At 38.3% G+C, this 26803-nt stretch overlaps 1 protein-coding gene across 1 annotated transcript in view; it reads right to left on the reverse strand.

The window, feature by feature from the left end:
* Window positions 1–26803, reverse strand: part of dcc (DCC netrin 1 receptor) — a 185217-nt gene that overhangs the window by 20912 nt on the left and 137502 nt on the right. The window contains exons 20-26 of the mRNA XM_053340503.1: window positions 26609–26803; window positions 26428–26460; window positions 20188–20253; window positions 10657–10819; window positions 10034–10257; window positions 9170–9286; window positions 1863–2012 (exon numbers count right to left, since the gene is read on the reverse strand). Of these exons, the coding sequence (XP_053196478.1) occupies window positions 1863–2012; window positions 9170–9286; window positions 10034–10257; window positions 10657–10819; window positions 20188–20253; window positions 26428–26460; window positions 26609–26803 (948 nt within the window). The remainder of the gene's footprint in view (window positions 1–1862; window positions 2013–9169; window positions 9287–10033; window positions 10258–10656; window positions 10820–20187; window positions 20254–26427; window positions 26461–26608) is intronic.

Genomic DNA, 26803 nt, shown 5'->3' on the forward strand with positions numbered 1-26803 from the left:
ACATGTGAAAATGTCACAGTGGGTGTGTGCCCAACTCTGCTGTATATATCTATAGGATGACCCTAACACCCCCCCAGCTCATTGTGTGTGTTTTGCCAGCAGTGATCAGCGCTCCCAGTGTGTGTCGGTTAATTCAATGACTCTGAAGCAGCGTCTCCTCTCGTCTCTCTGCTGTTGTTAAATCAGTGATACAAGCCAACCAGGAATTAGCCAATTACTGAATTACTGCTCCCCACCGCGCCGTTTAGCATTCAACTCTGCAGCAAAACAGGCTTAAATACGACAGGGGGGGAAGGGGTGGAGGGAGAGAACAGAGAAGATTAAGATGCTGCAGTGTGAACTCTGTTGTATTTATGAAAGGTTAAGGTTGAATTATTATTACATGTGTTATCATTTCTATTATTAATAACTGCAGTGGCCATTTACACAAGCTTACTGCTTATGATAGTGATACAATAATAACAACACTCATTATTAGCTACTTGGTGTGTTAAATGCTATTGCTAATCACAACTTCCCCTTAGTTACTGTTGCTACGTCTATCAAGCTACCTGTTCCCACAATCATAGCATCATTACAGTCATTTTTGTATGTAATTGTGATGCCCATTCATCACTATTTGCTGTTGTTATTTTGTTGACAATTGATTAATAATAATAATAATAATAATAATAATAATGATGATGATGAAAAAATGGATAGATGAATCAATAATGCTGCAGCCTCATGTGGTCTAATCATCTAAACACTGGATCCAGTTTAGTTGATTGCTCCTGGATGAAAATGTGTGCATATAATTCCTTCGTGCTCCAGCAGGTACTCGCAATTTGGACTGTACCATAAGGTATAGGGGGGGCGGGGGGGGGGGGGGGGGTTGTTTTTCATTGGATTTTGAATTCTATGCAGGAGGACTAACGCAGCCTGAATGCGGTGGTACTTCAGGAGGTAGAGCTGGAGCAGGGTTGATGGTTTGATCCCCCTCCTCCTACTGCACATTTATTAAAGTGTCCTTGAGCAAGACAGCAAATCCTTAATTGCACCAGAGGAGTGGGTCGGCTCTCGTGTGGCAGCTCGGGCCACCATCAGTGTGTGAGTGTGTGTGTGTGAGTGTGAACAGCCTTTTGTTCCTATAAAGAGCTTGGTGTGGAAGTGCAGTCCACTTACCATTCACCCTTCTCTGGCAGCTTTAATTATGTGTTTTTATCTCACACTTTGCTAATAGCTGGGTGGTTTTGACAAGAGAGTATTTAAAGCAGGTGTTACATTCATTACGCTCTGGTCTGCATGCTGAAAAGCTCTTTCTTTGTCAATACCTAAATATGGCTTTGTATTAAGTACACAGCAATTGTACAATTTTATATAAGCATATATATCATATTAACTTTAACAGCACAGGCAGACAAGACAGGAAATAATGACAGAAAATTATTATTAATGTCTCATACTCCAACAAATTAGACATTTATCAAATGACCAAAAACTAAGACACACCCAGTTGGCATCTTTACACGATTGGTAATTAAACAATATCCACTTTAAATGATTACATTAATCATAAGTCAGTCTGATATTTAAATATTATACAGGTGTCCTTGAGTGATGTAGTAATAGTTGTTGTAGTGGTGGTAGTATTATAATTATGTTCATTATCAATATTATTATCATCATCATCATCATTGATATTAATTGATTTGTCTTCCAATTTTGAGGCTAATTTTTATCAGTGTATTTTAAAGGTTGGTTGAATTACTCAGTAGCTGCTGTGTATATGAAAAGGAACATAGTCATTTATGAAGCTCGGATTGGTTGCAGTAGTGTCTGAGTTTTTACAGTAGTATCAGTGTTTAGTAGTATTGCAGTACCTGGTGTGTATCCTCTGTCCACTGTCAGGCTGGGGAAAGGCATGGGTCTCAGACTGAACTTGTTGTGAGTGAAGCCGCAGGATGGTGACGGTAAGATACCAGGATACTGAGACGAGTCCAGAGCTGGCACTGGGATGGCACTGACCACCGCTGATGAAGAGGTGATGAAGGAAACAATCAGTGAACCAGACAGTGATGGCATTGACAACACAGTCACAAATAAGGGAAAAAATGGTAAAACCAAAGCAAAGATATAAAAATACCAATATTGTGATTATGTAAAAATCTTTGGTTCTGAAGATGTTTTTGTTAATTCAGTGACATAAATACCTGACACAAAAATCATGTTAATAAAATGTAATATAAATGTTATATAATGGATTTTCTACACTTCCAACATTGGTCTACTATCCTCAGATATTATCAGGAAAAGTGTTCTTGTTAAAACAATCTAAATCTAAACTAAATGTTACATTTCTATATCATCTCAGTCTCCAGTAAATGCTCTCTCTCTCTCACACACACACACACACACACACACACACACACACACACACACACACACACACACACACACACACACACAGTCAGGTCAGAGGTGCATTTTGTTTTACAGCCTATACATACACAGCCTGCAGCTATAGAAGCTTCAAGGGAGTGTTTATTGCAAATACTTTGACATTCAGAGGAGGCCCTTTACTGTCCGACCAAATTTATGAGCCTCTCTCAGCTGTGGGACCCCTAGTGGTGTGTGCTGTTATTGCAGGGTGGTTCATGAAATGTTTTGGAGGTAAAAACAATCAGATATTGACCAACATAATTCTTATTACAATAGGTGAGTGTGTGTTTACATGTACTACTGAGAGAAAGCACATTATGTAGGTAATCTGGGAATGTGATTACATGCACAGTAATAACCTGGTTATATTACATCACTAATCAGATTACTCTAATACCTCCTAACCTTGTTTTAGAAGCATGGTTGATTTGAGCTGTATACCTGACTGAAAATATGTTTTTGTGTTGCAGCAGGCAGACAGAGACAACCAAGTGTGTGAGTTGAACAGTCATATGTTCAGCAGTGAACATTGACTTCCTTACATTTCTTCAGGCTATTTTGTGTTAGGTTCAGTTTGAGTCAGACTTTGGGTGGAATCATTTTAAATACAAGGAAACATCGCTCCATGTAATGATCTGTCCTTTTGTCCACTGTGCTTTCTCTGTCTGAAGCCTTTTCTAAACAAACTCAGTTTAATCTTCAGGGATGAAGGAACATGTGTTTTTAATAGTGTTTTGGACTAAAACAGAGGTCTATGGCACAGAAGAAGAAGACATATCAGGCTTTGGATACACACACATAAGACTTATTGGTTTTGGCTGTGAACATAACAGTAAGAGAAATATAGAAATCAGCTTATTTAGTTTAGGAGAAGACTGATTGAAATCAGAGGAAGTGCATGTAAACACAATGATTGATAGATTATCAATAGTCAATGTTTGCAGAAAAAACATTACTTTCTATTCTCAAGTGGCTGGCCCTGTTTAGTGTCTATTCTAGACTTATTCAGTAGGTAGTATGAATGCTTTAACTGAACACAGCTGTCCTTAGATAACCTGTGAAGTCTGAAAGCAACATTACTCAGTGGTCACGCACTGACTCATGTGTTTAAATGATCAAATGTCAGGAGTTTGGTTTAATATCTGCAAGAAAGTGTGGACTTGTTTATTGTAATGTGTTACACCTCTGTCTGAAGTCATTCCTTATCTAATGCCACAAATCAAAAAAAGCTTTTTCCATTAACTTTTAAATGATAGAACTAGAAAATAAAGACAGAGTTAGTTTTTCATCCGCCTCCAGCTTCTTCTTGTTTGAAACAGGAGGTCTGATTTGAGTAAAACCCTGATCGATACCAGCATCGATTGGAAAGTATTGAAAATTTGGACGCAGCAAGGCTGTGATCAGCAGCTTTAGGAGATGTGTGTGTGTGTTTGTGTGTGTGTTTGTTGTTCATTGTATTTGTGCTGTGATCATTTAAAGAGAAGCAGGGTTTGATTACAGCAGCAAGATGACCAGAGATGAGCAAGTCTAATCAATACTGTAATTGATTGAGAATATTGATGAGCTGGTGCAGTGAGGCAAGCTACAGGTTAATGGAGGTTTGTGAATGTGAGAGAGAGAGAGAGAGAGAAAGGGGAAGAGGACACAGACCAACACATCTAGACATTTTAGTGTTTATATTCTTAGGAAACAAAGATAGATTTAACAGTGATAGAAAAGAAGAAAGATAAAGTGACAGATACAAGACAAAATAAAGAAATATTCAACTAAAACTAGGAAATAGTTTGGAATATAGAATGAAGAAAGAGAAAAAAGGAATATAAAAAGAAGCGTTAAGGGTTAGAATCAGATGGAATGACAAGAACAGACTCAAGAAAGACAAAGAGGATTAATAAAACAAATGGAGACTTGAGGTCTAGACGGAAAGAAAAGGCAGAGAAAATGAGATAAGAGAAAGAAGAAACGAAAAAAGCTTGAGGCAGGAGACAGAAATGATTTTGAAAAGTACAACTAAAAAATTGAAAGTGATAAAAACAGACAGAAAAGAAATTAAGCCCAAACAGGATACATAAATAGATTTTTTTTTAAAACACAAAATAGATAAAGAGATCAGTAAATATGGCATCTACAGAGCAGATATGTGGCTGACAGGATGAAAAAAGTGAAGAAGCCTGGAGCTGATTCAGTAGAAACGGAGAGGAAGAGACAGAAACAAAGATAGAAATAGCTCAGACCCTGCAGGAGTTTTATAATGAACACTTACTCAACTAATCTCACCTTAGATACAAGAGGTTACTATCCTGATATGTTCTCACAATACTCACAATACCACACAACCATATATATATATATATATATATATATATATATATATTTATAAATCAGAAGGATGTTCTTCTCCTGACCATTTCAAAACCACCTCTTCTTCAGGGTCATTTGGGAGTAAAGTTGTTTGTACAATAAACATGCAGTCAGTGATTGTTAAATGTGTTCATTAGCTTTCGTAATGATGTCATATACAAGCAATCTTTAAACTGTCCCCAGGTATTTCTGAATTCACTTGTATAAGACTGATTGTCTAATTTTAAGGCAACAATTAGGAGAACTGTTATCAAGAAAAAGGAGCACATCATCTGCATATAGTGATATTTTATGGCCTGTGGCAGTTCTGTTTTTTTTTTTCTTCTTTGTTTGGTATTGTTTGGCTTTCACCGGGTGCATCAAGTGGTAAGGCAGAGACTCATATCAACACTGCACTGATATGCCACATACCATAACAATTGGTGGGGAACACTGGTTTCCTGTAACAACCACTGCTGTTGGATTGAGATATATGGTCGTCATCAGATAAGTTCATTTTAGAGCACGTATTCTGCATTTACATTTCCTAATAGAATCAACTCAGACACAGTTTGGAGTGCCTTGGAAGCCATAATGGCAATAATTGGCCCCTATGCCACCTACTGTCAGAGAAAGGCAAAAATGCCCAAAAATAAATCTTTAAAATAATTATAATGATGATAATAATAACAATAATAATACTAACTCAAACACAGTTAGGATTAGCAACATTAAGCCACACCTCAAGTCCAAAGTCTTGATGCAACTGAAAGCATTTATTCTTTTTATCTAGCTTAATTTCATTTTTCTTGGCTAAAAAGTGAGAACCTGATGGCATACTACATAGAAGTGTAGTATACTAACAGACGTATGTGATTTGAGACACAGTACAATTCTATAATAAATGGATTGTACTGTCTCTTGTGGTATTCATCGGTGCGACAGGAATTATTTTAACCACTGACAAATAACTTCAAAGCTTTTCAAATTTAAATAAAGTAAAATATTGAAATTTTGAAAACTACAAGGCCATGGCTCAGGTGGAAGAATGAAGGAGAAGCGGAAGGACAGGATGAAGTCTACCACACTCAACTTTAGCTTTGCAGTGAAATGTAAAACACAAATGGAGGGAAACAGTAAAAAACTGATGAGAGTAGAGGACAGGTCATGTGTTGGTAAGATGCCTGAAGGCGTTTCTGTCTCAGGGTGACCCACATATCATAACACACACTTATGTAAACCCACAGGACTGCATGTCACTTTACAAAAAAAAAAGAAAAGAAAAAAATCAGTCGACCACTGACTCACACTCTCCAGAAATAACCTCACGTTGCTGCGAGCTGATTGTCGACCACAGCGGCAGATTTAGTTTGTTACGACTGCAGTAAAACAACGACGGAGACAACACTGCTGAGCCAGAGTGAAAAACGAGAGAAAAGGAGGACACAAATCCTTACAGACACACAGCCAGACTGGCAGCAGGGTAATTACAATAAACTTTCAGCTCACACACACACACACACACTCCAGAGAGAGAAGGAGAGGAGGCAGTAATTAGAAGATCCACTCCTACATTGACTAAAAACTGGTTCACGGATGTAATGCTATGTCAGTGCAGATGTTGGCAGGTGGATTTGTTTACAGGTAGCTGTGAGCAGCATTACTACACCCACAGAGTGACAGCAGTTGTTATGGAGGTGATGGGAGTGTGACAGAACTGTTGCTGACGTGTAGGTGTAAAGGTGTTAACGTAAATGTAGTGGCACTAAAGGCATAAATAAGTTGTGATGTCACTTTAGTCAGAGTCCTCTGGGGATGAGGACTACAAGTTTGAAAAGAAAAAAAAATATCTGGGGGTGTGAAGTTAGAAGGAAGTGAGGTTAGTAGATCTGTAGCCCACTCCTCATCTCTGCTGGAGGCTAGCAGCTCCAGGCTACATTAGCTGCTACCACTATAAACACAGGGAGACAAACCTTTCATTTCTGTCTGATTTATATATATGTGACTCATATGTCACTGAGTCACTGCTGAAACACACACACACACACACACACACACACACACACACACACAAGCCAGCAAGCATTCGTGAACCCATTCTCACACTGTGGGATTGGTACTTAATGAGGGTGTAGAGCAACACTTCATCTCTCCCTCTCTTTTCTCTCTCTCTCTCTCTCTCTCTCTCTTCTCTCTCTCCATCCTCCAATTCTGCTCTTCATCCCTCTTTCTTTCTCATCCTTCCTCTCATCTTTTCCCTCTCCCCTCTGTCCTCTGAGTCAGTCTGCAACAACATAGAGGCTAATTATGTGTGTGTCAGTGTGGTATTTTCAGTGTGCATCAGTGTCATTGTGTGTGTGTATGTGTGTGTGTGTGTTTTTCTTCCCTTGACTTCCCTCATGTCTTTATATTAAAGACTTTTTACATCTCCGGCTCACAAAGGCAGAGAGGAAGAGAGAGATGAACCCGTCTGACCACCTTCTTCACCGTAAGACACCCTGCTGCAGCACAGCAGCCTCCGTCATGCACCGACAGGACGAGGCGTGACGCAGGCTGTCGTCATAGCGACGCTTAAACGCAGCATCACCTCACATATATTCACACATGTAGGGTTTGGTCCTGTGTGAGTATTTGCTGAGGATATGTGGACTTCTGTAATCATTACAGTGTAGTCTAGCGTAGTAGATAAGCTGTATTTTGACTCCGGTGACAACTATCCTTGAAGAGAAGATGTATTATCGACCTTAAATACAAACTTCTTGATGATAATGTTAGAAATGATGTCAAAACGATGACAAAAAATTAGGAATCTGCTTTCCTGAATTTTAAACATATCATACAATTGTGAAAATATTGAATTCTGAATGACATTCTCAACTATTAAAGGAGCAGTGTTTAGGATTTAATGAAATCTAGTGGTCAGGTTGGAGATTGCAACCAACTCAATACCCCTCCCTCCCTCCTTTCAAGCGTGTAGCAGAATTTATGGTGGCTCTGACATTTAAGAACAAAATGTGAAAGGCCCCCTATTTATCAAGTTAATTCAACTTGTACTAATGCTCATTTTCAGACCATTTCAGAACTTATACACATGAGCTTAACTTGAAATAATGAACTGAACAAATGCACTGAAGTTTTTAAAGTAACATCATCAGCATACTGGCAAACTTCCCAGCATGCACTGTTTGAAAGTGAAAACAGTGCAAAGATTTTTGTAGTTTGAAGAACCTACATGATGCAAACTCACTGCATGTTTTTAATACAGGCTAAGATAAGTCACAGTTCTTTCTTTTTAGATGAATGAAAACAATATGAACCATGATGAAGGTTTGTATAGTATAATATGTTTTACTGCTTGTTTCTTTGATGTGTTTCCTTTTGCCTGCTTTTACATCTGTACAGTATGTGAAGTGACTCTAAACGGGGGGAAAAAGTGAATTATCAGTGTGATTGAACATTTTCATGATTCAGCTAAATATCTTGAATTTAATGACCTTGTAATCTGTAGTTGAGTGAATGTAACTCACTTGGCTTCACATTAATAAGTCCATGTTCAGTTCACTCATTTTTAAAGCAGCAACTTTCAATATTTTTCAAATTTGACTAGCATAAATATTTTACAGCTAGGCTTCATGTACCTTGGTTAATAATAGATGACTGAGACTAAACTATGCAACAAATGTGCTTTTTTCCTTATAATAACATTACCAAAAATAAACAACCACTGGCAAAAGAGTCAGTGTATACAATGTAAAATCTGCTGTCAGCTTTATCAAGTCACACCATTTTACAGTGAGTGTAAAAGTGCTGCATATTATGACTTAATGTTACCCAGTGCTGAGAAAATAGTAACAATATGAACATAGATATGGTTCCATCTGTAATTACAAATAAATCACGATCAAATGATTTGCATGAATTAAGATTATTTTGCCTGTAACTTTACACTGTTAATGAATGTGCATTCTTATATATTACTATGGAAAGCATTGGTTGCAACAGACTCATTTCATCATTGTTGCAAAGCTGTTTTCTCCCAAAAATGCAGTTTCTTTAAATCCCACACAAGGTCTCCCAAAAAACTAATATATACACTATTTTTAATATGATAATGATCAGTGAAGGTCTCCTCCTAACTCTACCTGAAGGTTAAGACTCCTCAGAGAGAAGTTTCTCATTTCCTGAGTCAACAATGTTTATCAAATTATGTTACTCCTGCTTTTAAAAACATGATGAAAAATATGATTTCCTCCTCTAAGTTTGATAAAAAATAATTCCTGAAATGATTACAGCACCAATAATTGATGAAAAAAATTACCCCTTGTCAAAAGTGACAAGTTAACACATGCATACACACACACACACACACACACACACACACACACACACACAGAGTTGTGTTACATACGTGTGTTGCTAGGTTGTGAGTCCATAGGAATCATCATCTTGCCTCGTGTTCCCCTCCGGGCAGCCAGGGAGCGCTCCAGAGTGGAGATACTGCTGGATGCTTCATCACCATCCGCTCCTGGAACATAACAACATTCAAATGTTAAAAATATTAATTGAAAATTTGACCATAACGTTAGTTCAGGCTGTCGCTGCCACTGGGAGGAATATAAGTTAGGTCTACATTTACACTTAATATAATTGATTGACATACCAGGCTAATTTAGCATAAACATGTAAAACACAAACTGTAATTGACATTTTCATTTAGAGAGTTGTAAACATTGTTGACACTTTGATGTTGCCAGGTAACAAAGAGAGAAACCTGATATGAAATCAGCATGAACTCAACGACAAACTGCAACAAAAATCAAGGTTAATTAAAACAAAAAAAACTATATATATATATATATATTAACCATAAAGCAAAAACTAATCTTTGCTTTTATTAATAGTTATGAAGGCAGACTCTTCAGCAAAAGTTAGCAAAGATAACCATTGAAATGACAGATAAGTGGACTAATAATGATAAGAGCCATACCAATATATCTATATATATACCAAGTATCGGAGTATATGTTGTCTGATATGTACCAATATATTTTTTACGTCATATAAGCACTGTTTTATGTATATTTGATTTTTTTCTGAATTCAAGTTTAATGTGTACCTACATATGTTTTTTGTAATATGTGTATATATGTGTTCTATAAGATTATTGGCTGATACATTGATATAGGGTTTTTTTAATCTAATATGAGCATCAGCCCCAAAAATCCATTCTCAGTCGGACCCTGATAATGATGACTCAGCATTCATCCCGTACCTGAGTGGCTACTCTTGCTGCCCATCTGGCTCTCCGATTGGCTGTGGGCGACCTGGGGGAGGTCCTGGCAGGACTGGATGGGCGAGTCGTGGCCTGACGGGGCGACGCTGGGAGCTTTCTCCATGTTCTTCATCTCCATCTCCTCGTGATGGATCCACAGGTCAGGAGGTCTCAGGTCCTTTTGGCTGCCCTTCCTCTTACTGGCACTGTGGCTCGCTCTCTTCCTGCACACAGGACGAAAAAACACACACACACACACACACAGGTGAGGGAGTCAGTGGACAGGTGGGGAGGAAGGTAAAGTAAAAGAGCGGGGACGACACATTGAAGCATGGGTTGACTGCTTTTAGAGTTATGTCGCTAGGCAACAGTTCAAATCTCTGTGGAGTATGAATGCTGTAAAAAGAAAGAAAATGAAAGTATGAAAAAAGGATTTAAAAGATGAATCCACCCCAGCTTTGGATAGAATAACAACATATCCTTTTTGATTTGATGGAAAAGCATGTCAGTCAGTAAGGATGCTCATTTGAGAGTGGATGTATAGCAGGACAGATCATTAACCATGTGCCTCGTTACTCTGACAGCTGTTTACTGCCATCACTAGGATGAATGAAGCATCTTACTTCCTCTGCTGGGCGGACGAGCGCCGGGTGCAGATCAGCGCCACGATGACGACCACGACCACTGTGACGGCTCCCACGGAAACCACGATGATGACCAGGAGGTTGCTGTTCTTCTGAGGCGTGGCGCTGCCGTGAGGTGGACGCATCTGACCAATGGGAGACTCTGAAATACATATTGAAAGAGGAAGAAATGTAAATATAAAACAAACAAAAAAAAGAAGATATTATTCAATCTGTGGTAGATTTACAGTTGAAACAGCTGGTTGACTCCTCTTTTTTTCATTTTAAGTATAAGTATGGAAATATCTGCCTGCCAATATTAAAATGAACTAATTGTATTAACCTAATATTTCATTTCATCCATTACTGTGTGCATGATATATAACAAAATTTTTAACAAAAGTTTTAAAAGTGAAAATAATTAGATTTTTAAAAATGTATCATATTTACACAAATACAACACTTAATTTCAATATTGATTATTATTAATTAAATTGAATTTATTTATCAATATCATTATTTATCATTATCATATTTTATTTAGGCAGCCACAGACTTCCGTAGCTGGAGTCTCATGTATGTTATAGTGTTTTTCTTCAGGAAGAAGTCACTGTATTGTGAAAGCTGCTGTAATTATTATGACATTTGTGTTATGTTGTCGTTTGAAGCTTTGAAATGAGAAACTTGAATCAATGTGGTATACTGACAACAAGATATTCTCACAACTACTGTACCAAACACTGATATCATGTGTGAGCTCATATTTTTCTATTCATCCATACTGTGAGGTTTATTTGAAAAGGTGAATAGCTGTAACTGAAACACAAATAAAACCCAACTCTGACTCTGCAGTCAGTCTGGCTCTGTACAAAACCCACCTCCCACCACCAAAATGTAGAAAACGACAATGTGTTGTTTTAAAGGGGGATTATGCTCTGGCTGGTTTTTGGCCAGGCAAACCGGTGAATACTGTGTCACTTTAAAAACATATGATTATTTTTTAAAACTACAATACAGCAGCTAAAACCTTTTGTTAATACACCACCACAAAATAAAAGCCTTGCAGAATGAAACCCAAAGTGGCTGCCCTGAACTGAAAGCACAAAGCCGCTCCTGCTGCTGTACCAATCAATACGCAGTGTGTGTCTGTGTGTGTGTATGACAGGTGTAAAGGGAGAGAGGGGAATTGATGACACGCTCTGTCATTCATTAACTCGACCTTGGAACTGAGAGAGAGAGAGAGAGAGTGAGAGAGAGAGAAAATAGGAAACACACAAGGGGCATGAAGTCTGGATGGAGAGAAGAGGCAAGTGTGTTAAAGAGAGAGAGAGAGTGAGAGAGTGAGAGAGAAGAAGAAGAATGCGAGGGGTGAGAGCAAGAGAAAAAAGAACAGAACTGTGAGTTGAAGAAAGGAAAGGGAGAAGGAGATGGAGGAAAGAAAGATTAAGAAAAATGTGTGAGACATAAAGAGAGAGAGAGAGAGAGAGAGGCACTCTACCTCTTTCACCTCCTCTCTCTTTCTCCCTTTCTTTCTCTCCGCTTTCGGTCGTCTCTCTCAATGAAAACCACAATCCATCACAGCTTACAGCAGCAGCACAGGGACCACAATATCACTTTCTTTTATTTTCTTTTTCTTTTTTTTAAGAAGAAGGATTTCATCATCCTTCTCCCTTAAAGCGTTTTCCCCTCTTTTTCATTTTATTTCAAACCAAAATCCAAACCCCTTCGCCGATGTTTCATTTCGGCTTTAAGGTAGTAGAGTAAAGCTCGCGGAGATCATTAAAATCTAAAAAAGGGCTCGGCCTCTGGGGAGCAGGAATACCATCAGTGATGAACAGAAAAGAGTGAAGAGAAAAGTCGGATGGATAGACCAATGTACTAATCATCATTACTCTCCTCAGGCCTGGAATAAAGAAAGACTATATTAACTTCACATTATGACACTCTATTAATATTATCACATCATGGTCTTAAAGTGTTTTACTCCTTGTAATATTCTGAATTACATCTTTAGGTTACAGGATATTCTCCTTTTTTCTTATCGAAATGTAGAGTCAGAGGGATGGGGGGTGCCAAATGCTGTATGGTCTATAAAGGGCACATTTATGATTTGTGATTCTGACCTATGCAAATACAATTGATTTGACATTTTGGCCGTCACACACACACACACACACACACACACACACACACACACACACATACACACGCACACACACACACACGCACACACACACACACACACACACACACACACACACACACACACACACACACACACACACACGCACACACACACGCACACACACACACACACAAACACACACACACAAAGCGTGAAACTTCATTGTTGATGGTGCAAAATTAAAGTTCTAAACCTCTGTTTCTGAGGTCAAGAATCAACCTCCTTCTCTGCTTGCGTGTGCACATATCCATCTCCATGACAACTGAGCATTGCTTCATCAACACCATGTCTGATTCGGTTGAAAGGTCCGTATTAAGTGGACCATGACTTGGGTATGTGCCTGTGTATGCTTCAGGTATTGCACATGCTGGCTCACTGTCACACTGTCATGACTAATGATGACACTTAGTTACACCTGTGCTTTCTCTACTGTTGTCATGGCCACAGCTGATACAGAGGATACTGTATACTCTTAGAATTATGAGAGCCTCAAGGAACTCTGGGGATATTTAAGGAACCTTTCTTTATTGAGTTCCTTGAGTAACCTTTAACAGCTTCATTTAGAGGAGAGGTTACTGGAGGAACGTTTAGGACTGTTTCCACTGCAGGAACTTTGGGGTAATTTGACGGGGCTGTGACCGTTGGCGCGTCTCCATAGCAGGGATCGCCCCTGAGGGAACTTTATCGGGGGCAAAACGAGTCCGTGTCTCAGGGTATGTGCTTTGTGTACAGACTCTAGGGTTAGGGGTTAGGGGTTAGGGTTAGGGTTAGGTCGGCACTGGTCAGTGCTGATTGGTTATACTTAAAGTGGGAGGTGACATCAACAGAAATTGCCAAAATAAGCACCGTCTTTAGTAATAGTAACAGATGGAGATGGACAAGATGACATATGTTAAGCTCCTCATTGTTAAGACGTCCCTGACGTCACGGTCAAAACTGTCGCACAACGATTACGCAACAATCAAAACTGTTGCAGAATGATTAGGTCACCTCCAGGGTCCAGTGGGTCATATCAAGGTCCTACTCTGCAATGGAGACCCAACGGCTGAGAGGAACGAGTGACAGGACGTTCCTGTAAAGTTCCTGCCTCCTAAATCTTACCCAGAACTTCTTTAATGGAAACAGGACTTACTGGAGGAACCTTATCAAAAAAGCTTCCTGCAGGACCTTTTAGTGTAGTAAGATGTCTGGTATTTTTGGTTGTAGCAACCAGGGAGGAGATGATTTCCACAGATAAAAACTAACACATGGTGGGTATTTCACAGTTTACTTGTTCTTACAGGCAATATGTTTAAATTTGTCAACTTCAGCGACACTCACAACACTAATGACTCACTATTTATACACCACATTTCTTTCTCCTGGCAGTGTGGAGAAAGAGACAAAGCTCTGACACAGCAATTGGAGTTTCACTATAGAGTTTACAGGCAGTAGTTGGTATTCATTCAGGCATTCTTCTGGTCGACTGGGCAAGGGTCAAAATTGATCCAGTTTGGATGGACTGTTTATAAAGCATTAGGTTTAAATGATGTGTAAGATCTTTTTAGCCCACTTCATTCCAACTTATTACCACACGTTTACACATAATTTTGTAAGTTATGGTCAATAGGCCTCATTTAAAAGAAATGATACCTCATTTTAGAGTTAAAAAATCTAAAAAGATTATTTTCACTAAATTTAACATCAGAGGAAAAGGAAAATGTGATTTGTTGATGGATTATCACTGACTGGTACATGTCAAAGTTTAGCCATGATACTGTGTTGAAATTATTTCAAATTCACACATAATCATGTTGTCCTCCTGGGTCAAAACTGACCTGAGGACAACAGGACAGTTAAAAGAACTGTTGCATTTACATAAAATGTGCAGGAAATATCATAGAACAGCAAAACAGAACAACTCATACATTTTCTAAAAGCCTGGCTATGACTACAGCTGCAGCTAGTGTACGTGCTTATATTTTTATCTTCTTTTTGTTGCTTTAATGTCACATGTTGTCTCGTCGGCTGGGTGAGGTGGTTGTGGACGTTGGGTTGCTGTAGTTAAAGGGACAGGGAGATTTGTATTGTAAATGGTAAATGGACTGTACTTATATAGCGCTTTTCTAGTCTTTTTGACCGCTCAAAGCACTCAGTGTCTCATTCACACACATTCATACACTGATGACAGGAGCTATCACGCTGGGTGCCAACCTGCTCATCAGATGGAGTCAAACCATTCAAACACTGTTAGCTCAGCAATTGGGAGCAATTTGAGGTTAAGTGTCTTGCCAAACGACACATCGACATGGGGACTGGAGGAGACGGGAATCCAATTTCAGATCTTCCAATAGGTGGACAACCTGCTCTACCTCCTGAGCAACAGCTGCCCAAGTCAGGTTGTACAAGTCCTTCAAATTAAACAACCACGTATGTGGGTGTTAGTAGACCTTCGTCATCAGGGTTGCTGTAATAGCCACAGGGTTAATGTTATGAGACATAGCTATGTTTAAAGTAGACTATTCTAATATCCACCCCTCCTCATGTGTTGACATATATACAGTACATATGTAATTTGTCAAAGTCACATATTGTACATAAGGCTGAAATGATTACTCGAATTATTTGAATAATTCGATTACAAAAAATGATCGAGGCAGTTGTTCATGAATCAAAGCTTTGTTTAATGCATTTAATTTGTTTATATGACTTGCTCCGCTTGTGTTTTACACAGATGGTTATCACATCACGTCACTCGCTATGTCGCAGAGCATCTAGTGTGTGCGGCATCTAGTCGGGGGCGACACACACCCACACCCAAACCGATCGGTTTTCTATCGTTTATTTGCCCGTCATGTCTTCTTTTTCTCACGTCACCGTGTGGATCATTAAGCTTGTTGTTCTAGTTAGTGAACTATTAGTTTCTACCTGCTGAGAAGATCTCAGTCAGCCAGTCAGCAGTAGGAGATGAGGAGAGGAGATGGGAGAGGTTGATCTCAGGTCTCTAAACAATGTAGTGCGCTTAATTTGTATGGAAGCCTAATGATGCAGACATTAAAATCAGTCACACTAAAACTAAGTGAGTTCATGTATTTGTTTCAGATGGTAATGCAGGTAAATACAATAAATGGGTTTAGTTCTGAATAAAACCCATTTGATTTTTCATTTTCAGAGATGTCTTTTTTGTCCTTTTTCTCATTTTTACTTACATGCTATTTAATGAGGCAAAATAGTTTATTCGATTAATCGATAGAATTATTGATTACAAAAATAATGGATAGCTGCAGCCCTAATTGTACATTGACTTTGGATTTTCCTAAGAAACAGAAGTAGAATCTTTTATTTGTGGTGGGATTGAATTCAGCACTGTTTCATACAATAAATCTGAATTTTACGTACCATGATTCACAAAAGGCAACATTTCAGATGACTATAGTGAGTGACAGGAACAGCAGGTGACAGACACAAAGTTAAAATTAACCCGCGAGTGTTACTGACAATAACAGCAGTGTTAACAACGTCTGCCGAGATGCCCTCGAGCAAAACACTGAACTCCCCCCATGGCAGCTCAGAGAGACTGTGAGGAATAAATCACACGCTCTCAGCAGCTCACTCACATAAAAAGCCACGACAACAACAGCAAATCAACATGAGGGCAAAAAAAAAAGAAAAGTGTAGAAATCCTCACAAAGCCCAGAAATCCAGCAGGGAAACAAATCTGAGCAGCTACAAAGAAGCTGAACACAAACAAGGCTCCAAAGCGCAGTGATTCCCACTCATTTTATCTTATATATTTATTCTGGCAGACGGGGAGATGAATTCCTTTAGAAGTGAAGGGACAAATCAAAGTCTTTGTTGACTGCTGAGAGGAAAGTCAAAAAAAATGCAAAGAATAGTGAAGATAAATCACGGAGGAAATAGACATTATTGAAGCTTTAATCTGGATCACACACACCTGCCTGTCAGACAGAACTATATGTTGATCATATCATACTATATTTATTATATTCTACAACCAGCTCTCATGAGACCTTTCCTAGCTAATAAAATCACTAGAATGATCAGTGGCTGGCTGGTGGCACTTTGTCTGGGTTATACTGATGCACAGTAACTCAACTGAGGATGCTACACACTGTATCCTACATAAACTTATTTTGAGCCCTGCTAGTAACATGGCTTTAGTTTTTAATCAGAAACATTTATTTGCTGGTTAAAACAATAAAAAACTTTGGTGCACGAGTTGCCATGATGACGGTGACTTCCTGACTTCCAACGTTCTCACTTATGCTGGGAAATATCTTTCGGCTGCCCAAATGATGAACCCATCACTGTGGTGATCCCCTGACTATTGCTCTACTGCCACCTTGAAACAAAGTGACATCTGTGGTTTGGAGTAGGGCCAGACCCATACTGGATTTTTGGGGCTGATACTGATATTAGGGAGTATAAACATTCCAACAATAATGATTTTACCGACTTGTACAATAATGTAATGATCAGCATCATCAAGTCTATATATGGACTTATCATATGATACATGGACATGATCTTGATCTTCTTTTTTACCTCAATATTGCCATATTGCATTAGCTTATAGCATAGGCAAGTAATGTCCTCCATTCCTCACTGTGTATGCTGTATTATTATACGATTATATTATCATTATATCAGTGGTATAAAATGATCTTCAAATGACAATAATATCTTTTATCACAATTATGTCTGACACAATATATCGTCCAATAAAAGTAGTTATTGTGACAGGTCTAATTGGCAGATAATCTTATGAACAGAATATATACATAAGCACTTTTTTTCAAATATGGTATCAAACCCTTTTAAAAAGATATGTAATGAGGCCTCTGTAATTTAATAGTTAGTAACTTTTATAAAAATGGTAAATAATATAATATAATATACATGAAATGCTGCCTATATATCTTTATATAGCCAATACCAGCTGATAATATTAGTTGACCAGTATATCAGTAAGACAATATCTACCTATCTATCTATTATAGAGAACTATTTTCAGTCAGTGGAATTCATTTAGGTACAAACAGAAAGCTTTTCTTCTCAGGTCAGACGTCTTATGAAGAGAAAACCTTTCAAGTTACTTCCGTGAAGTTTCAGGGGACTATAAGGGTTCAAGATGTTAATGTCTTCAATTAAGACTCTTTTATTATTGAGGTTCATTTGCTTAAAGCAGAGGTATTTTTAACGTTGTCTGCTTGGCACTCTCAGTAGTAAAGAGCTCTCAGCCCTGACAACAGCCAACATCAACCACTCTGAGAGAAATAAGAGTGAGAATGAGGAAAATGTCCATCTAAGCATCAGACACACCTCCAACCTGCTCAGATCAGATCAACAGACCGGATCACATCACCTGAGCTTAGACACTGTCAAACCTACGGAGCTGTGCCCTGACAGGAAGAGTCGGAGGTGAATCTTCTCCGCCTGTCTTTTTTTTTTTCAAGTGAGAGGAAGGCTCTGCGACATAAAGGACGACACCACGTTAAAGATGAAATACAGTGGAGCTGATGAATGAGGCTTCACCCTCGCTGACCCGCTATAAAGCCAGCAGAGGGCGGAGGTCAGAGAGGATGGATTTATGATCGCCTCTGGCAGCTGCAGCAGCGGCAACAACAACACTGACAAAATGGTAAGAGAGTACATCTTTCCACACACACACACACACACATACACACACACATTCTGCTCGACTGTCCTCCGGTGGGACACTGAATCACTGCCAGCTACAGACCCTGACCTCTGACCTGAGTGGAGGAGGGGCAACAGAACAGGAGACAGCCATCATTATGATCATGATTTGTATTATCAGCAATAGTATTACTATCTTTCAGCTCAGTACTTAGTAATGTATTAGCATGAGTTTTTTTCTGACAGCACTGGTATTAGTACTAATAGCATTTAAATCAGCATTAGTGTGTGCATTAAGAATGAAAATAGCAGCATGGCTTGAGTATCATTATTAGCGTTGGTATTACATTTAGCCTATTGTGTATATAATATATATATATTAATATAATAAACATTAGTCTAGCTTTGTTTTGGTGTTAACAGCAGTAATATTAGCATGAGTACTTCTGTTGTCATTAGTATTAGTGCTGTTAGCATTTAAATCAGCATTAGTGTGTGTATGTTATAAAATTAGCAAATTAGCTATGGATTGGTTTGAGTATCATTATTAGCATTGATATTAGCCTTAGCTTACTGTGTGTGTGTGTGTGTGTGTGTGTGTGTGTGTGTGTGTGTGTGTGTGTGTGTGTGTGTGTGTGTGTGTGTGCGTGTGTGTGTTAAGAGTCATAAAAATAATATCAGTCTAGCCTCAGTGATGGTTTTAGTGTTAACAGCAGTAAGGGTATTTGCATGAGTATTAGTGTAAGTATTTTAAACATGAGAATTAGCATCAATGCTAGTATTAGCATAAATATTTGTGTTATTTTGAGTATTACCTTGGCTAGTGAAAAATAGCACTATTGTTAGTGTAGGATTATTAAACCATTACTGTGAATATTATTGTAAGAATTTAACATTAGAATTCAATACAAGCATCAATATGAATGTTATCATTTTAAAAATAAATAAAATAAATATATTAATATCTTAACTATAGCAAATATTAGCAATAATATTGGCCTCTCTTTAGAAATTAGAGGTGGTATTTAAGGTTGGGAGTACCACAATATGTAAATATAATGTAAAAGTAAATTAAATAATAAAGTTCAAATAATGTATATCCATATTACAGATCATTCATATATTCAATGTAATGATAATTATTTATTATTATCATTGAAATGATGATATTAATGATGTTTTCCCATTACTGTCCTGAATCAAACTATTATCAATCATGTTGTTTGTTTCTGAGGATTTCAGTGCTGCCACACTCTTTTAATCCTGTTCTCCCATATAGATAATTTCCCCCAGTTTGTAAAGACACTGATTGACAGTGATAGAGCCAATCTAATGAATTTTTCCTGCTGGCGGCGATACGACAGCAAACAAGCGGCGATGCTAACGGACTGTAAATCAGCAAGCTGCAGCTCCTCGTCACACGCAGCCAGTCATTAAATCAAGTTTAGATGTGACTGAGCTGGACGATTCAAGAAAACAACGGGGTCGCCATGATCTGATGATGCTGCATTGTATCTCACACGCACACACACACACACACACACACACACACACACACACACAATCAGCTCCACTCCCAGGAGGTTTGCTCTCATTGCTGTATTGAATCCAATAATGAACCCAAATGTAATTCTACTTTCTGACAGTCATATTCAGTCAAGCAGAAGAACTGTGTGTGTGTGTGTGTGTGTGTGTGTGTGTGTTACCGTTAATGCTGCTCCTGTCAATCAGGTTGTTATCAGAAGGCCAGTAGGTGTGGTCTCCTCCTCGACCTGGAAGAAGAGACAGAAACAGGAACATCAGGAAGGAACAAAAAAATAGAGAAACAGAAAATGGAGGTGAAGAAGGAAAAGCTGAGAGTCATTTTCTGGATGTAATAGAGGGATTGGAAAGAGAGATTGTTTCCTGTTAGGAAATAAATAACCTTGTTCATGTGCTGCACATACACACACACACACACACACACACATACACTCTGTGTGTGTAGTTCTCTTCTGAGATTGCATTTAGTCAAAATCTTCAGGGTTTATCGACCTGCCTGGATTCTAACGCTGCATTGGATGTTTAGAGCGGTTCCCATGGTAACGACATGCAGGAGTTCACACCATCAGACAGCTAAGAGATGGTTGTTAGGGGCAAGACTGCATTTCCAACCGAGCAAAGCAGGTGACTGGCCCCGGGCCCTCAATCCTGCAGGAGTCCCACATATCCCAAATTCATTGTGTGGCTCTTTCAGTTAATTGCACTTTTTTTTTTTTTTTTTTGTTAAAGTATATTTTTTCGGGCTTTTTTTGCCTTTAATGTTCAGGACAGTGGAGATAGACACGAAGCAGGAGGCAGAGAGAGGGGGGATGACACGCAGGATAAGATCGCTCGGCACGGGATGCGAACCGGGATCACCTGCAACGAGGACTATAGCCTCAACATATGGGGCGGGTGCTCTGCCCGCTGAGCTATGCTCAACCCCAATTGCACATTTTTTAAGAATTTTCATTTTGAGTACAACATTAATTAAAGTCATTTTTAGCCCTTTGGGGAAGGGCTACTTTTACTTTTAAGACCTTTATTGTTTTAGTTTTTATCTTTCTCACATGTATTCAATTACATGACCAGACTAAATTGACATGTAGAAAATCCAAGGCCAGTTAGGAGTATTCCAGGAGGAGAACTTTCTTGTCTTGTGGACCTATGTGTAAATAATGAAGCTGCCATGTATCGTCAGCTGTGCACTTAATGAGAATTTGGAGGCCAGGGGGCATATACACAATGCACAGAGGACAGGAGGTGGGCGGTGGGAGTGGGAAGTCAACAGGGGCCCCAACAGCAAAGTTTTCCCCTGGAGCCAAGGTTAATCCAGAAAAAACATGGACACAGCTTGAGCTCACATCTCTTCTGTCATAAAATACAAACAATCAACAAAGGCATGAGTGGTGTTTTAACGTATAGTTTGTTCTTTCAGTCAAATGTGAGACTTTGAAGGAGGAGGAAAGAACACAATCTTGCTAATGAGCAGTTTTATGCTATGACAACTGCCTAACTAGAGAGACCTTTAATACTAAGGTCACCTGTCTAAAGTACATTATTATCCTAGTTTGTAGAGCAGAGTCTTACTGAGCTAACTGAGGCTAAACATACTTCTGTTAGTACACTGTGTACACTGTACACTTACTTGTGTAGTGCGCAAATTTTGACAGGTTAGTGTTTCTCATATCACCGGAAATTACGATAAGCTAGTTAGCAAGCTAGCATTAGTACCCTAGCATTGGGGGAGAAAAGATAGCAAGACTGGCAGTGGATGAGATTGACAGAGCTTAGCATATTATTGTAAAACTGACAGAGATAGCAACTCTGAAATCAACACATTTCTTTGGTTGTTTTAATAAATCATCAAATTAACCGCTTCAAGCATCGGCTAGCTTATTAACTGAAAGTTATGCCGACAGGGAAGAGTCATCATTTGCTACTAATTGGTTAAGGCAAAACAAAACAAAACAAAATCACCTGGAACATGAGCTAAATTAATAGAGTTGAAATGGAATGGTAACTCATCACGCTACATCACATTTGCACTGCTAGAATTTTAAATTGAGCTTATTAAGACTAGGCCTGGTTTCTTCTACAGGCTATTCTCCTACTAAGGAATCAAAAGAAAGAAAGAAATGACTTTTTTCGTTTTGTGGTAATGATTATTGCTCTAGGCTATAATATATAATGATTTTATTTTTTGAGTCCAGTGTACAGTTACTGTCTCCTCTGTGCATTGCTGTATTTCCTGTATATGTTTAATATCCACATGCTATTAAAAAGATCTTTTTTAGGCAAGTAATTTTAATGTTGTTTTTTATTTTTCAATTAGTTTTGTGTTCACTGACAAGCAGGTGAGTGAACGAAAAATGGAGGAGATTTGAAGAGCAAGTCTTTAGTTTTGGGGGTAAAGACTACAAACTGATGAGATTTTCAAGACCTTGACACTGTTTCTAAAGAACACCACATCTCCAATTCACTTAAGAGACACAATACATAATTCTCCCACATACATTTTAAGGCTTAAAGCTGGTGTCTTCCTCCCCCACCATCTAGGAGCAGTAGCAGCAGTGATGAGTTTTGGTGTCTTAATATACAGGATTTATTTATCTTTTTTGTTAAAGCTTGATTTTAAAAATCTGCATGTATCTGAAATACACTCACAAACACATCTTTCTTGTCACTGGGTCTTTGTGTGTGCATTAAACAGTGTGTATATGCATGTGGATGTGTGTGTATTTACAGTGTGAGGTCCACAGTAAAAGGGTTGAACATCGATCTTCCCTCCTCCCTTGACGACGCTTCACTCTGATTTATATGGAGAGCGACTGCAGTGTGTACAGTACATTTGCAACACACACACACACACACACACATATGGACACACACACACACATCTGTCAGTGACAAACAGCACCATTTAACACCCTGACACCAGAGCTGAGTCTCTCTGGTTCAGTGTCCAAACAGCCGAATCACTTCACTGCACTTCAGGTCTGGCTGCACTGTAATTCCTAGAATGCATCTGGAACAGTGGACCAGGGCTCACCTCTATAAATACTGCTTAACTAATCCAGGCTTACATGATCTATGTAGCCAAAATGATCCTGTTGATTCTCATCTGGATACATTTCTTCTTTGAATGTAGTTACAGTATTGATGTCTTTTATTTTGAAGAGCAGTATTCTCTGATTTAAAAATAAAATTAACACAAGTCAGGAATTAAAACTATGATCCGTGCATATATGATTGGTTGAAGGCTGATCATGTGAGTATATTCATGATTGGCTGACAAGGACAGGCAGAACAGCCCTTATTAACACGCTGTACCTTACTACCGTACTAAAATCCAAGCTAATTAAACTTAATCACCTTCATTCACATGAGTATAAGCCACTTGCAGCCAAGTGTGAAGACGTTGAAAGAAGAATCTGCATCTTTACGTCAGTGGTATTAATAAATTGCTCCCTTTGGATGGCAACTTAGTGAGGAGGGTCCGAGGAAGTTGTTGCATATTCTCTTTGGGTTGCACCAGGGTTGCACCAGGGTTGTCCCTTCCCCCTAACCCCTAACCCTACTCTGTTCCTGACTGTTATGGACAAAACGTCCAAATTCAGCAAAGAAGTGAAGTGTGTTTGGTGCTTTTCTATCTGCATCTCTGTTTTTTTGCAGATGATGTACTGCTGTTTGTTTAAGTTGTTTAACTGTTTGCAAGTGTGTGCTACAAGAATCAAATGCTACAACACTACATGATGTTGTTTTCTGTGCATTTTATAATTGTAACGCCAGTCTGATACTGAAAGTCCTGCTCATTTTAGTTTAAATTCAAAGGATTTTTAAAAATGTAACTACATATACACGCAGTCCGAACTCTACAAGTTTCCCACAACATATTCCCACATATCTTTTACAATAAAAGCCTTGTGAAGAAATGAAAGAAGAAATGAAATTTCTGTCCAGTGAAACACTAGAGGGCTTTTAATTTGAAATATGTACTTCCCCAACTGTTAGATATAATTTAACAGGGCAAACAGGGACAGCTCACAACAAGGCTTTGCACTAAAATATAGCCAATTATACCTTTCTAACAGTGGGAATTCAAAATAAAGGTCTGGTAGCTACTGCAGTTGAGGTAAATAAAAGACTTGGTCATAATTTGAGGAAATGCGGTATGTCTGCAAATTATTTTTTGAAAATATATATTTTATTTCTTCACAGACCCCTTGGAATTACACCAGGGACCACTAGGGATCTGTGGACCCCTATTTCAGAAATGAAGCAGCTGTTATGAGATTTTAAAGTTTAGTGGAGTAAATTAAAAAAGTTTTGAGCCTTCATTAGCATCGTGTCCCATCCTGGTTGCCGTTTGCAGTGGCTGATGAATAGAACCAGAGAGCAGAGCGTTAATTATGTCTGAGTTAATTTGACAAACTTAAATATGGTAAACAGCTATTTTCCATTGCCTCCCATATGTCTGCATTAATAATGACAAAAGCTTCTTCCTCTCTCTCTCTCTCTCTCTCTCTCTCTCTCTCTCTCTCTCTCTCCCGCTCCCTCTGCTTTTATTTCTCTTCGTCTGAAGAAAAATGATTTTCGCCTCGCAATTAACAACTCTCCTCCAGCTTGATGAGTCAGAGTTGTTTGCATAAAGTGAAAAATAAATTCAATTAAGAAGAAAATGGAGTAACTTCCTCTGTTTCCACATTTTTCATCTCTGTCTCTTTTTCTTGTTGAATGATTTCTCATTAGTGCACATGAGACAAACACAATTGAGATTTCAGCCAATCATACCGGCCCCATCCTTACCTCCTCTCCTCATCCTTCCTTCATTCCTTTTTAAGCTTGATTTCTGTTTTCTTTCTTCCATCTTTCATTTTATCTAACCTTTTTCCACACACCTCACCTGTTTCGAAACTCTTCCTTTCATTCTTCTCTTTCCTTACTCACAATTATTTGTCAGCTGCCGGTAGTTGAGAATCAGATTACAACAATATTGACTTCTATTCAATATATTTAAATCACTTTTATTGCTGTCACAGTTATTCCTCCTCATACTGCAATACGTGTTGCTAGTTATTAAATGAGCAGAATCCAGCTCCTACTTTTCATGAAATACAAACCTTTCAGTTGGATAATTATTACACTGAATTGATGTGGATTAGAATAAATTGCATAGAAAACTACTGGAGAATTTCAGAGATTATTTGTGCAATATATAATATTTGGCCCATATGTTCACATTCAAACACTACCAACACAGCCAATCTTCAACCAAACAACATATTTGAAGTGTTTTATTTTATATTGCAGACTATTTTTTCTATAATGTGAAGGTGACCAAAGGTTTTGTAGGTGTAGCCTATGTGCCATAACCTTTGCAGTTGGGTGACGTGTGCACACTGATCACATTTCACGTTTTGGTGGCACACAATATAAATATAACCTTAACACAACTACAATTCTATCTTTATTATTACTTGTTAAAGCATGTACTACAAGATTCAAAAACTGTTTCTATCCCACATCCAGCTCCACAGTGAACTCTGAAATCACACACACTATAATCAATAACATGTCAAATCTATCAACATTGTTGTGCAATATTATTCATTTGCTACTTATTTATTTTTTTATTGTTTTTTACACAAGTGCAATGTCTTTCACAAGTGCCAATTGTTATACTTATTGTGGTCCATCTCATGTTTAACTTTCTTTTAAGCATATGTTGGCACTAATGTGAAAGAGAACTGTGTATGTGAACATGATTGGATGAATGTATGATAAATCTTTCTTTTTATATATATATATCTTGGGTTGTTTTGTAAGGAAGTGTACTGATTTTGAGTGTATTTACCTGTTATAAACATGCTGCTATTCAGCTATATTATCAGTCTTTTCACTTGTACTCTTTCAGCAGCATGTCTGTAAGCAATGATATACATTAAATATCCTTTAGTTGTCATTGTGAGTAAGAAACAAAACTCAGGGAAGTATGTTGATCATTTGAGATCAAGGATCTTTTCTACTGTTCAAGAAATACAGATAACATTCTTTGTAATTCTATAGATTATTGGAGATTATTTAAAGATGATTTGGAAAGATATGATTTGAAGATTTTACTTAAATTAGAGATGATCTGATGAAATGAGAAGACGTTTGAAGATCAAAGATGATTTTAAAATCATGACTTTGAAGCTAATTTGAATATTAACTTCAATTTAATCAATCTGATGAGAAAGACACTTTGAAGACGTTTTAAGGATTAAAATGATTTGATGATGATTGGAAATTCACATGACGACAGATTTCTGGAAAGTCGTAGCGCATTTACAATGATGCATGATTTCAAATTCACACACACACACACACACACACACACACACACACACACACACATATGCCAGCAGCAGAAAAAGGCTTACCTTGATCATTGGCCATCTTGTCTGGATGTTCCACTGAAAGACAAACAGAGATTCAACAAAACTTATCAATTATAAAACAAAGGAATACATTTAAAGATGGAGCAGGTCTTGATCTTCAGTTGCACATACACACGCACAAACACACACACACACACACACATACACAGACACACAGGCAGACCTTTGGCGGTCCTGAAGTGGATGGGCTCAGACAACGGGCCGACTCCTTTGGCGTTCTTGGCCTGAATCCTGAAGTAATAAACGGTGTCGAGGTTCAGATCGACGACCTGATGGGTCAGCCGGTCGCCGCTGATCGTCTCCATCACCCAGTCATCTATGGGCATGTTCTTATCCAGCGTGTAGTACAGGATGTAGC

Source organism: Scomber japonicus, chromosome 19, assembly GCF_027409825.1.
Source record: "Scomber japonicus isolate fScoJap1 chromosome 19, fScoJap1.pri, whole genome shotgun sequence".
Taxonomy (NCBI): Eukaryota; Metazoa; Chordata; class Actinopteri; order Scombriformes; family Scombridae; genus Scomber; species Scomber japonicus.